Source organism: Nanorana parkeri, unplaced genomic scaffold (assembly GCF_000935625.1).
Source record: "Nanorana parkeri isolate BGI_ZX_2015 unplaced genomic scaffold, ASM93562v1 scaffold273, whole genome shotgun sequence".
Taxonomy (NCBI): domain Eukaryota; kingdom Metazoa; phylum Chordata; class Amphibia; order Anura; family Dicroglossidae; genus Nanorana; species Nanorana parkeri.
The window spans coordinates 1,167,292-1,183,653 of record NW_017306541.1 but is presented as its reverse complement, the minus strand read 5'-3'; the positions used below and the strand labels follow the sequence as shown (position 1 = coordinate 1,183,653).

The 16,362-nt window shown below is 36.7% G+C and overlaps 1 protein-coding gene across 1 annotated transcript in view; it reads left to right on the top strand.

Annotated features, from left to right (window-relative positions):
- ADGRG6 (adhesion G protein-coupled receptor G6) overlaps positions 1–6,739 on the top strand; it is a 140,821-nt gene extending 134,082 nt beyond the window's left edge. Inside the window, exons 24-25 of the mRNA XM_018557213.1 lie at positions 278–433; positions 6,470–6,739. Coding sequence (XP_018412715.1) covers positions 278–433; positions 6,470–6,648 — 335 coding nt within the window. The 3' untranslated portion in view covers positions 6,649–6,739. The remainder of the gene's footprint in view (positions 1–277; positions 434–6,469) is intronic.
- The last annotated feature ends 9,623 nt before the right edge of the window (positions 6,740–16,362 follow it).

Genomic DNA, 16,362 nt, shown 5'->3' with positions numbered 1-16,362 from the left:
AGGAAATGACAAATGCCACTTTTATAAGATCATGGCTGACATCAGACTTATATGGTAATTTTGTATAACATGTCTTGTTATATTGTATGCCCAAGTTCAGGTTTTTAAGGAAACTCATCATTTAATTATGATATCTGCACTACTTTTACAGAGCCATACAGTAAAATTAGGAACTGATGCAAAAATTATGGTTTTCAGAATTCTGAAAGTTTGCCTTCAAACTACACTGTATATGTTTCCTTTTCCTAAATACTCCATGTACCGATTTCCTTTCCAGATTGGAGTAAAACAGCCACTAATAACACAAAGAAGGTCAGCTCAGATAATCTAGGGAAATCCCTTTCCTCGAGTTCTATAGGCTCAAATTCCACATACTGGACATCCAAGTCAAAATCAAGCTCGAATCATTACTTTAAAAGAAACAGTAGCACAGGTGAGTTACCTAATTTTTATATGTGTGTACATCTATATTTAAAATACAGAAGACAATACATGAAAATTAAAATAATATTAAGTTAAATATGTTAAAACATGTTTATCAATAATAGTCAGTTACATAAACATATTAGATAAAAATGGTTTAACAAGAAAATTATATTGATCAACATGCACATTTAGGAGGTCTTCCAACTGCTAGAGTCACAGTCATTGTTGGAAATGATTTACAGAAGGCTCCCTGGATTGGTCAACACAAAGGCAATTGTAGATTTGAGGTAGCAGTCGCCTGATCTGCTGTTTTTGAACTTTGTTTTGTGTGTAGGTATTGCTAGATATCACTAGCTGGCCACTATTGGGGGGACCTACCAATCAGACAGGTTAGAAAAGCTGTCATAATTACTGTTTATTCCCCACTGATATACTAGAGTTGGCAGCCTCCAAACTACTTCCTCATGTGCTTCCCTCTTCCCCTCTCCATTTAGATTAACTTATCAGTTTAGTAGACTCTTTTCTTTTACTTGCATGTAGAAATAACTAACAGTTTAATCTACTGTGAGCACAAACAGTTTCCTATTGTGTGATTAGCTAACAAGAAACCAAACTCTCATGCAAATGATCTCATTGTTTAGTTAACACTTGGTAAAAGGTTCTGTGCATACTATCTGTATAACAAATCCTTACTTAATGTTGAATTTTAACATACAGTATGTAACATTATAAACAACAATTGTTTGTTTCTTGAAGATAAAGCTATATTAGGTAATGTTCTGGAAAATCCTTCCAAATTATTTAAGGTCTTCATGTAGCAACATGGTAGAGTCGTTATTATACCTTTACTTCAGTGAACAAAATCTGGCCGTTAAATGCAAGATAAGCACTGTGAAGGAGTGCAAGTATATTTTGTGCAGATAATGAGCTATATCAGATATGCCTGTCATTGCAACACCTTATAGTAGCAGCAGCAACTCTACCATGTTAAATAACAGAAGGGCCAAATGATCTGGAGGCAAGCTATCTTTTCATGGACATTCCCTTTAACAAGTGAAAGATATGAAAAGACACTGAACCAGTACAGGTTGGTAGCTTCCCGGTTGTGGTAACGTTGGCATGATCCCGTCCCAAATCCACAGTGCATTGATCGGTGCCTGAGCTGCCTCTTACTAGGCCTAAACATTGTTGTGTTAGAGGTGGGGTGCCTGTGTGTATGCAATAAATATTTTCACAAAAGCTGCATTTACACATGCAATTTGTAGCATTTTGTGGGCTCGTTTGGGAGATACACAGTTATGGTGCCATGAAATACTGCAGTACCTGCTTTTATGTACAAATGGCTCACCACCCTGTGAGTAGAGTGGACTTTCCATTTTCATGGATAGTCCACTTTAAGTTTGATCAGTGAATCTCAACAATATATAACTTACAATAGATATCATAAGGAAAGAAAATGCAAAATAATCTAAACCTTTATCCTGTTTAATTGTTGTACACCTTGTGGTTTACACTAACGTTTATGTCACTTACACAACTGACCAAACATTCCATGTTTATGGCATAGATAATGGCTTCTAAGAGCATCCCTTAAATCGAAGTGGAATCATCCAGGTAAATGTTCCTGTAAGGTTGGTTGGATGCATGACCTTTCAGCAAATGGGCTTGGTATTTCTGCATGAGGTCATACAACGGAACAAACCATTTTCTAATCAATATCTGTCATCATTCTGCTATTTCATCTTACGACAGTGGTGCTTGTTTCTTTATTTCTGGGATTCCATAATGGCTTTTTTTCCCTCTTTCTTTACCGCTTGTATCACTTGGGAATTATACAAGGTGGCAAATTGCTGGTCTTCATTAAGAGCTTTTTGGATTATATATAAATATTATAACTTACGCTACATGCACGATGTATTATTTATTAAACATGTTCCATTGGCAGTTGAGGAGTTCTGTGTTAATGAGCATAACCAATGAGCGTAATAGGCTGGAAAGGTTATGACCTTTGCTTAATATCATGCTGCAAAGGGTAATAAACTGTGCCAGTACATTGATAGTTTTTTTTTAGCAATGCAGTGCACACAAGGCCTGAATTTTGATTGTTTTTTTCATGTTATTTCTCATAGATTTGTATATGCAATCTTAGAAATCTTATATTTTTGTTGTTCTGGCATCATATATGTGTGTGAACTTCACATAGCTGATGTAAATTGATCAGGTTTATTTAGATTTATCAATAGTACAATAATAAAGTAAGTCTATAGTAACTAAATCTGATGTTTAATTCATCTATGACTAAATGTACATTTTAATCTTTAGTACATATATTATAGAATAAACTGGCACTTAGTTGTTTATTATGTATACAGTTTCATAATGCCGGTTCTCTATATTTATATTTACACCATATTAACATAAAAAAGGATTTCCACAAGATGTTATTGACAATAACTATACTATGGACACTTTTACATTACTTATTAGGAAATCTTTCTCTGCCACTCTTTGCTTTTCTCTTCATACAGCAGCATGTTAACCTGGCATGACATGTTAACCTGGTCCAATAATTCACAATACGACATATTCTCTGCTTTGATTGCTAATGAAATGATCATGTGCTTTGGAGTATTTATATTTGATTTTCATCATACTGCCTGCTCTCTCTTTGTATTATTATTGTGTATATACTTCATTGTTCTTCCTATTATGTGTATGTCAACGAAAAGCACAGCTTTAGAATGTGTTATTTATTTAAATGTGCGGCATATACTGAGGCTGATTTACTAAGATGAAATGCACAAGAGCAGAGAGAAATTGCTGTGAACATAATTAGCACATTTCTCTTGTGGGTTCAGATAATTGCTTGGACCTTTTCTCACCCAACAAACGTGATCCCTTTATTGATCTTCTAAATCATGCTTCCTCATTCTATGCCCTAAAATAAAAAAATTTGGTGACAAGCACCAAAACTGCTTACAAGAGGGCTCATTCACATTCAAAGAGCCATTTCTATTCTGGTGTGTAATGCACATTATTTTGTGCTTTAACATATGTCGCTTTAAGGCAGAACATTCATTTGATTACACTGCCACTACAGAAGAATAAAGAAAAAAAGGATGTTAACCATGTTTAAAATTGCAGTTCACCACAAGACTCAGTATTGAATTAAAGTAGTATTAAGGTCCGGTGCGTTTTTTATCTGAATGCATTTTCTGCATTAAGGTAAAAAATGCCCAGTACATTTTGGACTCTCCCATCCACCCCACACTTATCTATCAATGCCACATGTCGCCACCACTGGTCCTCACAGCAATCCTCCGTCCTGAACTTCCTGGTTGCGGTTGAGGAGATTGAGGGCAGAGGAGTCATAGGGGGTGATTTACTAACCTAAACACACGCACGCACTAGGTGCGTGTGATTTTTACACAGCAAAACGTATTTATCAACCAAAAAGTCTCTAAAAGCATATTTCCACTAATGCAATATATGGAAAAATCATGCACATGATGCATATATAATGCTGCTTCACAGTTTAGACAAAAATAGTTAGCTCATGCATTTACATTCCTGCATTCATCAACGCAAGCAACACAACATAGAGCTAATTTACACAAGATCACCTTGCAAATTCATGCTTGGCTTTGCACAACACACCTGCTGGGTGTGTACACACTACAAAGGTGTTTAGATTCCACCCATAGATCATGCTGGGAGGGAACACACTACAGAGGTGTATACATGTTCGTGGTGTGTTTATAAGGTTAGTAAATCAACCGCATAGACTCTTTCTACCATCAATCAACCTGTTGGGCGGAGAGGAGGGGCACGGCCTGCTGCAGGGCTGTGTGTGTCTATGGACGCGCACAGCCACTCCCGGAACACGCACGCACAGGTGCCTCTACAGCAGCCGCTTTTTGAAAATGAATGGTACTGCAACACGCTAACACATAGGTTACACTTTAGTTGGCAATCACATTTACTCATAATACCAAAAAGAGAAATTGTATAGAAAGTGTGCTACTAAGCATCAATCTGGTATCAACTGAAATTAATTACCATTTTTAGGGGTTCTAACGAGGCAGTTAGATTCAAAAGAATGTAAGAAAACAGTAAAAAGGATAGAAAGCCAATAAACACTTTTTTTTTTGTAATTTTCAGGTCCTGCCTTTATCACTTTTATTTTGGAAACATGAGGTGGTTAGGCACAACCACATGAAAGTCTTTATGAACTAAACGTCATATTTAATCACTTACAAACTATGAATGTAAGAAATATGTCCTAAAAATCTTCAACAAAGTCTTTAGGACACATCTCTTATGTACAGCTCCTCTCGACCTGCCACTGTCAAAATGACAGCCTGTAATTACTTTATATAATACAGCAAGAGCAGACTCTTCAGTGTAAGATGACACTTGCAGATAGTCCGCAAGTGTCATTGAGTAAAGACGATACATTAATGTATTGTTTTGTTGTATTTATTTATTTCATTCACATGAAAGGTGTGACCATTGATCTGCACATTAAATCAGTTGAGGGTACCTTACAAGTTAAATGTAACCCTAATCAATCCTAATTAGCTTCTTCCTCCTATTTTCTCTTCATCTATTATTTTTCTTCTGATTTTATTTAAAACATTTTTAATTTTTTTTTTAGTTAGTTTAAAAAATAGTGTTACTGTTGATAAAAAAGTATAACTTTTATTCCAAAATGTGTCCGTTTAAGAAAACATTAAAATTCATATTCGTGTAGAAAGCATTGCAAAGTTATTTACAAATGAAATGCAAGCTTTTATTTTTAAATGTGTGCTTTTTTTTTGCAACACTAAAAAGAAGCAGCAGGAAAATAATATCAAAGGGGAGAAGGAGACAAAGATAATATGGGCTTGTTAGAGTAAACTAAGGGTTAATAAGGGGTGAAATAGAAACAATAATCAAAACTGGTTAATTATAGCACTTGAGCAATCTCAGCACTTTCAATTCTTTATTTACTATGTTCAGGAATAAAATATATATTTTTTTTATACAGAGTTATATTAAGATTCAGTTTTAGAGCGTGTTTAAAAGGAACCAGCTTCTGCTATCCCCCTTCTTAAATCAATGCTCTATGACACCAGTGTTATGACTGCACCCCATACATTTGTAAAATACATATTTAATTTAAATAGTTTAAAAAATATATATAAACCATCAATTTAAAAAAATGGATACGAATTTAAATAAAATAAACACTAAAGCATTATAGTGTTCTTTTCTAAACAGTTCATGTAGTTTTAAATGAAATGTTTGTTGCACAGTACATATTTAGTGTTGTACATATTAACAAGTTAGATAAACAAAGAAACAAGTATTCTTTGCCGTTGTTTTTTATAAAGCTAAATGTTATCATAAAATTTCACTTCATAAGTTCATATTCACTTAATTTTAAATCATACATTTTACCTTACAGAATATATAATTACAACAACAATATTTCAATTAGATATGGGTGCCCAGATAAAACAAAAACAAGGGGTGCCTTCCCTAGTGTAGATACATTTTTATTATACAAATGGCAAAAAGTGGAATGATACTCACAAAAGAGTAGATAACATTGAGCCTTCAAATCAAAGGTTGCAGCATGTGAGAGCTGCACAAATGGTGGTTAACCCAGGCATACTGTCCTATTACATAGGAACCACCATTTGTGCAGCTCTCACGTGCTGTATCTTGCTTTTTACTAAGACTGAGGATCAACCTTTGATGTGAAGGCTCAATGTTATCTACTCTTTTGTGAGTATCATTCCACTTTTTGCCATTTTATAATAAAAATGTATCTACACTAGGGAAGGTGTCCCTTGTTTTTGTTTTTTTTATCAGATATTACAGTCTCCCTGACTGATGTGGGGCAGCGACCTGTAGAACTTCTGCATATATATTTCTTTAGTGGAGTGGTCATCTCTGGCACTATTGGTTCTTATTTTCATGGGTGCCCAGATACCCTGATAAAAAGCTTTGCATTACAGTTACAGTGAAGATACTTATTTACATTTTCCTTTTTCAGGTTACATATTTGGGGATAGATCCTCAATCAAGTTTACACCCGTGGATGGTGAACAGACGTCAATTCTTCCAGTTCATCATGTTATCGACAAAGTGAAGGGCTATTGCCACCCCCACTCTGATAACTTCTATAAGAACATCATTATGTCGGATTCCTTCAGCAACAGCACAAAATTCTAAGAGTCAAGGAGAGCAGACTTATGTGGGGATCATGCTTCATAGCAATTTTAAATTCAAAAGGGAATGTAAATAATGACATCTGTGGGTTTGCTTTCCAAAGACGATCTTTCAGCAGATAGAAGTCAGAGGCCTTGTTTTCAGCAATCTGCTAAGCTGTGCACTTTTCTGATTCATGTGTCCCCTTAGTAGCATAAAGAATAGTTTAGGATGACAAACTGTCAATATCCTCGAAGCTAAGTCCAGAGAGAAGGTATCTAATAAAAAGTCACTTTTACACTTATCTTATTTTGATAAACACCCTATATTTTAAATATTTAATTTACTGATCTGTTAAGTATAACTACCTATTGAGATTACATGTTTCAACCAACCAACTGGTATTTAATTTGCCATTTTATTTATGTTTTCATTTTGAATAATTTGATGCCAAATTGCAGTATGCAGGATTTCAGGGGACAAAATATATTCATGTATAAAAAATGCGGAATTGCATCCGTATGCAAGTGAATCTTTTTCAGGAAATGCAAAGAATCCACAGTCTTTGCAATATTCAGTTTTACTACATGAGAATTACAGCACACCATGACAGCACTGGACATTTACCATATAAAGTCAATTTTTTATATAAACGTTATTATATTTTCAGAATTAAATAGTCTCCTTGCAAAAATATCTACAATCAAAATAGAATGAAGAAGCATGATTCATGACTGTTGCAAGCCAAGTTTTTTTTTAACACTAATTAATGTGTAAGAATTTTCTTTGTGAGATACATTATTATTTAAGAAATGCCTTACATAGGGTTGAACTTCCTTAATACATAGATCATACATTCTCCATGGGTAAAGACTTGTCCCAAGCTTTTTTAATGTATTTTGATCTAATTTATTTATGTGTTTGTTGTTTTAATATAACTGTGAAAAGCTATGTAAATTAACAGCTATAAAATTGAATTTGTAATGCACTTTGATAGGCACGTATTGCAAAAGAAAATATTTACAGTTTGCTTATCCTGATTCATGCTTTTTTTTATATTATTACTTTTGATATAGTATATTTGGTAGTTTGATTAAGATGCACCCAAGCTGGACACCTTTCTGTAACATAATATATGCAGTATTCTGTTTTATATATTCTGTTTAATTCTCATTAATTTACTATGTCTGCCATGTCCTTAGCAAAAGGGAAACTGTTCTTAAACCAGCTTTTAATTGTTAAAAAATAATTTTAAATGATTACTGCAAACAAATCTATCACTCTGTAATTTAACTATTTCTATCAAATCATTAGTTGAAACAAAAATAATCATAGAGTTCCAACATATGGAAACAAAAATGTTTACTGCTTTTTGTTTACCTCTGCAGTCAGTGTACAGGGCACAGCTAAGAAATTCATAAAGTTAGGAATGCAGGGGCTGGTGTGGGTCAGGGTTTACTTTTTAAAGGACAACTGTCATGAAAAGCATTTCATTTCCTCACTGCTTTCCTATGATCTAAGGTTACCCATAATTGTGAAGTCTACCCACAACCCTAAGACACCACAATTACCCAGTGGGCACACAGACTTGATAGCTTGGCTCTGCTGAATGTGTTTTTTTAATGGAGAGATAGGGCGGTAAAAGATAAGCAGTGCTGCCATATGTTGCCTGATTTTCTAACTTGCCTGATGATTTGTTTCCTTTGATGTTGGTCTGGTGCAGGAACCATAGACAAGAGATTTTGCATAATCTGGCCAGCTGCTGTTACTTTGACCTCATGTCTATTGGTTTCTTAAAGAGACACTGTCAAGTTACCCATTCAGAGTAAAGTGACAGTATCTATGTAATGTTGACACTGTCAATTTGCCTTGAATGGGCAAGGTGAATGTCCCTTTAAAAGGCCACTTTTGCGAAAAACATTGTATTCTAATTACCGTATTTGATTAATAACTGTAATGATGGTATTCAGTATAACAATTTCTGTTTAATTTTTCATGGAGACCAAGTTGCCTAAAAAAAACATCAGTGACAGTGGCTGGGACAAACTGTAACACTGCCAGGGGTAATCAAGCAGTTGCAGTTACAGAAAAAAAATATTTAACCCATGTGAAAAAGGTGACCATAAAAAGCACCCACATAAGTGATATAGTCTGTTCCAACCCATCAGTGTCACTTTGCTGGACAACTTGTTCAGCATGACATAAAAGTGTGTTAGTTTAAAAAGAAAAAAAAGGGAATTAAAATATTGACTACTATCATTACAAGTATTTACCACGTACAGCTATCAGACTTTATTATTATTATTATCGCAATAGTGGCTTTTTAAAGCCCAACTTGTACCATTTTTTTAACCACTTTTTGTCCTGAGCAATTTCTTAATATTTGCACGCACATGATAAAATCTGAATTTTTGGCTACAAAACAGCTTAAACCCACAAACAATTATATATTTTCTGAAAGCAGAGGCCCTGTAGAATAAAAAAAATACTAGTTGCAATTTTTTATGTCACACGGTATTTGCGCAAATGTTTATCAAACCAGTATTTTTAGGATAAAATACACTAAAATTGAATTTAGTGCATAGAAACAAAATATAATACCCACTTTTTTGGTAAAATATAAAAGACGCGGTCACGTCGGGTAAATGTCAAGCCCTAAAATTGCGTGCGCCCGTGAAACCGCAAAAAAAAACTACAATACCCCACATTTCCAATAGGCAACGCTGTAAAAGCTTTTACTGCTCATCAGTTTAGCGTTAACAGTGATCAATGGCCCTAGAATTATTGCTCTCACTCTAACATTCGTGGTGATATGTAACATGTGTGGAACAATTTTCGATTTTGCACGTAGGAGCACCCGACACATGTTTGTGTTTGTATGTGCGTGTATGTGGGGGCGGGGGACTTTAAAACATTTTTTTTGCATTTTTTTTCTTATATGTTACTTACATTTTTTAATTGTTATTTTTATTTACACCTGACTTTATTGTTATGACAGGGGGATAGCAAGCCCCTATGTAATAGCAAATATGATGTGACAGGTCTTTATGGAGACATCAGGGGTCTTTCAGTCCCCTAATGTCACCTAAGGACCGCAAATAAGCTGATGAAGCAGAGATCTGTGTGTAATACACATCACGTCCCGGGTCCAGTGATCAGAGGAGGGATCAGCGGCTAGAAGCTTGCTGACCTCCCTCCAATCGATGTGAGGAGACCCGCCGTAGCGGTCATGGGCCCACACAGAGGACAGCGATGCCCGGGGTACCTGAACAGCCATTGTCTGCTGTTTAAAATGGTACAGCTTGTATCTGAATAGCCTTTGTCGCTCATTAAAATGGTACCAAGAACCGTAGCAGTCCCAGCCATGTTTGAAATTCTGGGGTGAATGGTTAAAACTTCTGCCAGCATTTTATTATTGCTTGTGACTCAACTAGGGTGATTTCAGATTACTTTTTATCCATGTAACACCACTATCACAAATGAGGGGAATGGGGGTCACCAAGACACATATGGCCAGACATCAATAAACCTTAGAAAGTTTCCAATCTGTTTACATTTTATTGGACATTGCTTTGCTGCTGTGAAGAGATGTGCCATATTTTCCTCTCTCTTGGTCCTCCTATCACCAGGACAGGAAGCAGAAATCTCTCCAATGAGAATACGCTTTGCAAAACCAATATCCAGAGCAGGCTCTTAATCCATACTAGAGAAATGTACCCCAAAATACCTGTTCAAAGTCCATCTTTCTCCCAACCTTCACCTGCACAAGCCCTGGTGGAGAGGGATTAGTAAAGATGCTGAGTATTGTTTTTACATGCTGGCGATCGTTTTTTTTTTTTATTCCTGAAAAATAAAAATTACACTGAACTGTCAACCCTATACAAACTTACTACTGTGGGGACCTCCTCTTTGGGCCCATCAGAAATTAGAGAGCAGCCTCCTAACTAAAATATCAACAGCACCAAATTCTAATCCAGCGTTCTACCAGCATATCTTCCTTTAAGCAATAAAAACATGATAGAAATTTCCCTTTTCCACTCTAAAAAAAGTGATACAGGAACTATATTAAGACCTTGTTGAAGATCAGTCACCTTTTACTATGTCAATGCAACATTTGTCATGACAGTTGCCTGCCATATATTCCTCCCATTGCAAATAAAAATTCAGTATACTATATTAACTGATATCAGGCAGGCAGTGATGCCTAAAGTGAAAGTCCCGCTAGCCCCAAAAACAACATGTAGACATAAACGGAATGGGTTTTTTCATACAACAGTTTGTCATTTTGTCAATAATAACTAAGGAACATAACTTTAAAAACATGAGAATTAGACCATCCATTAAGTTTGTCTTTATGAGTCACTTGCTCCTGGGAGTGCCACCGCTGAAGCTTCACTACTGTACCAAACCTATGTAATTCATTTTTATTCTATGTAGTATATTGTATGTATGTTTTTAAGTATATTTAATTTAGCAATATTGTACCAAGTAAATTTAAGGAAAAAATAGAGCAATTGATCTTAATGTGAAATGTCTCACTGCTGTGCGATAATTTCAGAGATTAATAATTATGTGACATGTACCAGGTATCTCATCTTTAGCTTTTTATAGATATAGAATTGCTTCAAGGTCAGCTACATCTAGACATATTGTGTGAGTGTAAGGAAACACACAAAATTATAAACGTTACTTATGTTACTCATTGCAACAGTCAATGTCCTGTAGCCAACATGTCTGTCTTGAGTTATAATAAAGTCTCTGCTGAGTATGGGACAGCTTTCCCATTAACATGAAATGGGAAATCTTCTGATACACAGTTTTCAATCTGCAGGTTAAACCGATAATTGTTTGATCCAATGCTAGTGAGACTACATATCATGGACAAAGAGGAACAGTGGTAATATTTACTTTTGTGTCTACTAACCTTTTCCAGTCAAAACACTCTTGTGATTTCGCCTTTGATTCTAAAAAGGGAAAGAAAGATGAAAACATTGTCATATAGAGAAGAGGTCAGCATGCTTGTACATAGTGCTACATTTTATTGTGTTTGTATGTTTGTTTTTCTTTTTTTACTACCATGTAGTAGAATTTTTAATCTATCAAGGTCTATATTTCTTAAGTGTCACAATTAGTCAGTTCATTTTAAGCTTCCAAGCTTATTTTGTATAATTTCTCACTGAACAATATAATTATTCTTTAGTTCTATTATTACAGTACTGTTTCACGGTAGCCACAGCGCAACTGCTGATGTGGCCATTGTGACCTGCCATGTACATATTTATTTATTTTGTGAATGTGTCAAAAGATGTTTGTTTCTCTAAGCTTTACCATATCCATAATTAGATTGATATTGCACTGTTAAGGAAAGAAAGTGACTCTGGTATTAAGATCATGAAGACCTGGTGGAACAGTGCATACCACTTGTGCCTTTCATTGTATTCAGAGAAATTACTGTTTGGATTATGTCTTCATTTAAGTCATTGGATGTATAGCTTGTTCCAAATACAAAAAAGTTCATATTTTGAAATAAATACACATTTGTTAAAATTGCTGTGTCTGTTTATCTATCATTATCCACTATAAGCGGCAAAATACCCTGCGACAATAGAGAACTCTAGGCACAAAAACGTCCATTTAACATTAATCCTTCATAGCCACAAAGGATATCAATGAAAATTCGGTGCACCAAGTGTCTTTAATCCAGATTTTAACTTGTAAACGTAGTAGTGACATCATCACTGTTCGAACATAGCATCTGCAGAGAACAGAATTGTGGGTGGGACACGGCAAGCCACCCACTACAGTCTGCCTGCAGGAAACTACAAGGAGGGGGGAGGCTGATACAAACCAAGTCACCCCGCACTAGAAGGAAGAGTAGCAGTGACTGGGCTTTATTTTAGGAAGCTCCTGTGTAGAGGCAAAGTGCAACATTTGCTTAATGCTGTATTTCTGCACAGATCTGGAAGAAATACTCAGAGCACACCAAAATATAAGTAAGAATACACATGACTCTTGTATTTAGACAATATTTGTTATGCAGGGCTGCAACTTTAACACTTAACTATACTGCTGTCTATTCCTCTTTTTTTCTTTCACGGAGCATAGTTGCTGATGAAATCTTCACATTTGACACACTTACTGGTGTGTCAGATGCCTGGTGTGTCCTGGGTCCTCTGCCGTGTGCTCTGATTCTGTCTTCCAGCCTCTACACTACCACCTAGTTCAGAAAGGGAGGGGAAAATGAACACAGACAGCAATTATACTAGTACTAGGATACAACATTAAGAGGTCTTCTTACCAACCATTATACAGGGATATTGATGGAAAAAAAATCTTAATTAGAAGGTGTATAGGAAGGAAAAATTTCAGGTTACCGCAGAGTAAATGTTACACTAACGTTATGCAAGACAGCTCTGTTTTGAATGGTTTGTTTTACTTTTCACAATAACTATATTCCTAACAAATGCCTCACAGTGGTTGCTGAAAATAAATCCCTGGAATTCAGAAAGTAACTATGACACTATTTAGAATTCCATCATTCCATCATGCATCTGCACGACAAATGTCAGTGCTTGCCCCAGATTCCTGTACCTGTTGGCTACTAACCGTTGTACCTGTTGTTCATACTGGACACTCTGTCCTTAGTTCAGCTCAGTAATGCTGAGCTTGATAAAATCAGAGCCTCAGCATTATTGAGTTCTCTGCCCGGCCACTGCACCTGCCACACAGGCAAGCACGGGGGCTGAAGATTTCTGCTGCGAGTGGGTAAAGCCTTATGGGGAACTCTGAAAGACTAGTTTACCATCAGGCCCACCTCCTTTGTGATTAACAGTGGGCTGAGTGGATTTTCAATCAGTAGTAGAGAAGACCTGATGGGGAACAAGCCCCACAGCATCTCCATCAGGCTCAGCCCACAGTTAGCCTCACTGGTTGTTAAGAACACTTTTGGTTATGTAGCCGGCATCATTGACAGCAGGCTATGATGCCATGGCCAATTGCAGTCTGTCTATAGGCTATGGAATCCACTAACTGCCTGCTGTCAATCACAAGAAAGATGGACCTGATGAGGCCTTGGTCTCTCAGAATTCCCCAGCGGGTTCTGCACACTGCTAGCATTATTGGTTGCTAAGAGGCTGTTGGTGATACAGCCAACCAGTGACTCAATCCTGGCCCCATTCAGCTGCCGGCTGGGAGATTTACAGGTCAACAGCTGAATGTAAACAAAGAAACGGGGGATGTTGGCTGACATCATTACCCAAATATGGCATGGCCATGACACTGGTGGTTCGGTGTCCTAGCAACCATTGAACCATGAGTGGGAAGCTGTCGCATTAATGACAGCTTCCCAGCACATACTGTACATGCCCCACTTTGAGCACTGTTTGTATGCCAGGTCGGTTTGGGTCTACTTAGTAAACTGTCTGTAATTCTCTTTGAATCTGTCACAGCCATAGCAACAGGTTCTTAAAGTGGGGGTAAACAGAACTAGCTAAATCTGTTGCACATGTCGGAGCTGCAACTGAAATTGTTGCAAGGCGAGTCATGATTCCCATGCAGCCTGGACTTCAATAACCTAAGGAAAAATTCCCTTGCAAAGTGAAAAGCCTATTTGCCTTTAGAAAATCAATACCACTGTATCAGCTTACCCTATGGCTATTCAGCAATGTCAATATAATGTAATTTGGTAATGTACTGGTAACAGGTCCTTGATTACCACACTTGATCCAAATAAAGTTGTCTGTATCATGTTCACAATCCCAGCAGATACTATTAGTCAATAACAAGAGTTATATAATGGAATTTTTCAATTATGATTGTCTTAGTTCTTATGTATCCCAATTTTTTTTTAAAGTGTATGTTCACTTTTGCAACTTAATTGGGATAACACCATTTTATATTTGTTATATGTTCCCATTCACATTGCATAACAGAAACAAAAAATATTTAAAGAATACTTCTTGCAGTTTAAATTGCTTTCACTTGGGTCAGGGTTTCTTGGCATTTTAGGGTTAAAATTTCTACTTGCTTCTCCTTTTTCCAATTTCCTAAAAGGAAGGCTTTAGGAGGCTCTGCTTCCGGCTTGTGAAGATGGCTTAGTTGATGACTTGGATGAGTTTCTTAGGCCTTTAACTGTTAGCAGGGTTTCTGTTGTGTCAACTGTATTAGCTTGGGTCTTGACTGACAAAACTGTAGTTGAAATGCAGCTTAGGTCAAGACTCTATTGCAGGAATGTCAAATCTAAGAATTTGGAGCTCTCATCAAAATCCTCTAAATGAAGGCACATCACTGTTTTGCATTTGTCAAGTGTAGCTTCAATAATGGTAGGATTAGCCTATGGTTGCAGCTAGTCATTTGTGAGCAACTCTAGCATCTGAAGTAGATAGTGATTTACAGTCACTAGTTATACAGGCCAGTCGATTTTTGGTCACCTGTTGAAAGTTCACTCCTGCTGCTGTAGTCTCACCGATGCTGCTGTAAGATGATTCTCGCAGGTAGACTTCATCACTTGTAGCATGAGTTTTGAGAGATTAATTCTATTAGTCATAATTTTACAAGTGTGCACACTGTTTGAACTCTGCATCTTATTGGAGCGAGGAGCACCAATAACAACCCAACTTAGGTTGATCCTTCGAGCATAGACAACGTTGTTACAACGATTAAACTGTTCATGTATTTTGTGCATTCTTGGAATGTCGCTTCATAGCAGAAGCATTATTTTGCCATTATCAAATGGTGGAATGTAACCAGTCAAATTGATGAAAAATATATATATCCTCTCAATCATTAGGAACTTTGTTGCATTTTTTGAGTGTAGGAAGATAATTTCCTTTTGTCTAAAACAATGAATTCTTCAGCTGGGGCAAATATTTATGTGGTTTCTACTGTGCCAACACTTGTGTGCATTGTGTAGGACAATACTTCTCCATTTACAGTAAACATGTTGAACAGCTCTAAAGTTGCAAATAAATGACTGTTTTGGTTATCCAAAACAGCATACATCCTGACAGTTTTCTTTGGTTGAACTTGCGGAAACACCCAAACCAGACACTTTTTTTAACACTAATTTTCTCTGAAAGTCCTTTGTGGCATGCAGTAACTCATATTTAGAAATGATTGTTGTATGTCAATGTTAGTGGCTCTCCCTATCATGATCTGACATGGTTTATCATTTACAGTGAATGTAGAGTCCTGTTTAAAGTGGCTCAGTGTAAGGCTCATATGTGAATTTTGCTGTCACATTTTAAACTCTTATGGAGCCTTATGGTCTCTAAAAAAGATGCTCTGTGGATGCGCAAGATCTTAAACAAATGACATCCACATAGGATCAGACCAGAAAGAAAAAGTTCTCTCTCAGGTCTGCTCCTCTGCTGATTGACAGCAGGCAGTGGGTGGCATCCTGCTATTGGCTATTGCAATTTAAAATAGCCAATAGCAAGATGGCTATTGTTCCTGCAGAGCAGTGGACCTGAAAGAGAAAGTTCTCTCTCAGGTCCTCCTCTGGGGATTGACAGAAGGCAGTGGGTGGAGCAATAGCTGGCCTGCTATTGGCTATTTCAATTTGAAATAGCCAATAACAGGCTTTGTTCATTTCTCGCCCACTTCCCAATGTAAACATTTTGTCGGGCAGTGAGCTGCAGGTATTTATTTTTTGTCAGTTCTGTGGGCATCAGTATTCCAAGATTCGGAGGGCCTGGAGCAGGAAGGGGGAAGCCGCATGCTTGTCCCCCCCCCCCCCCC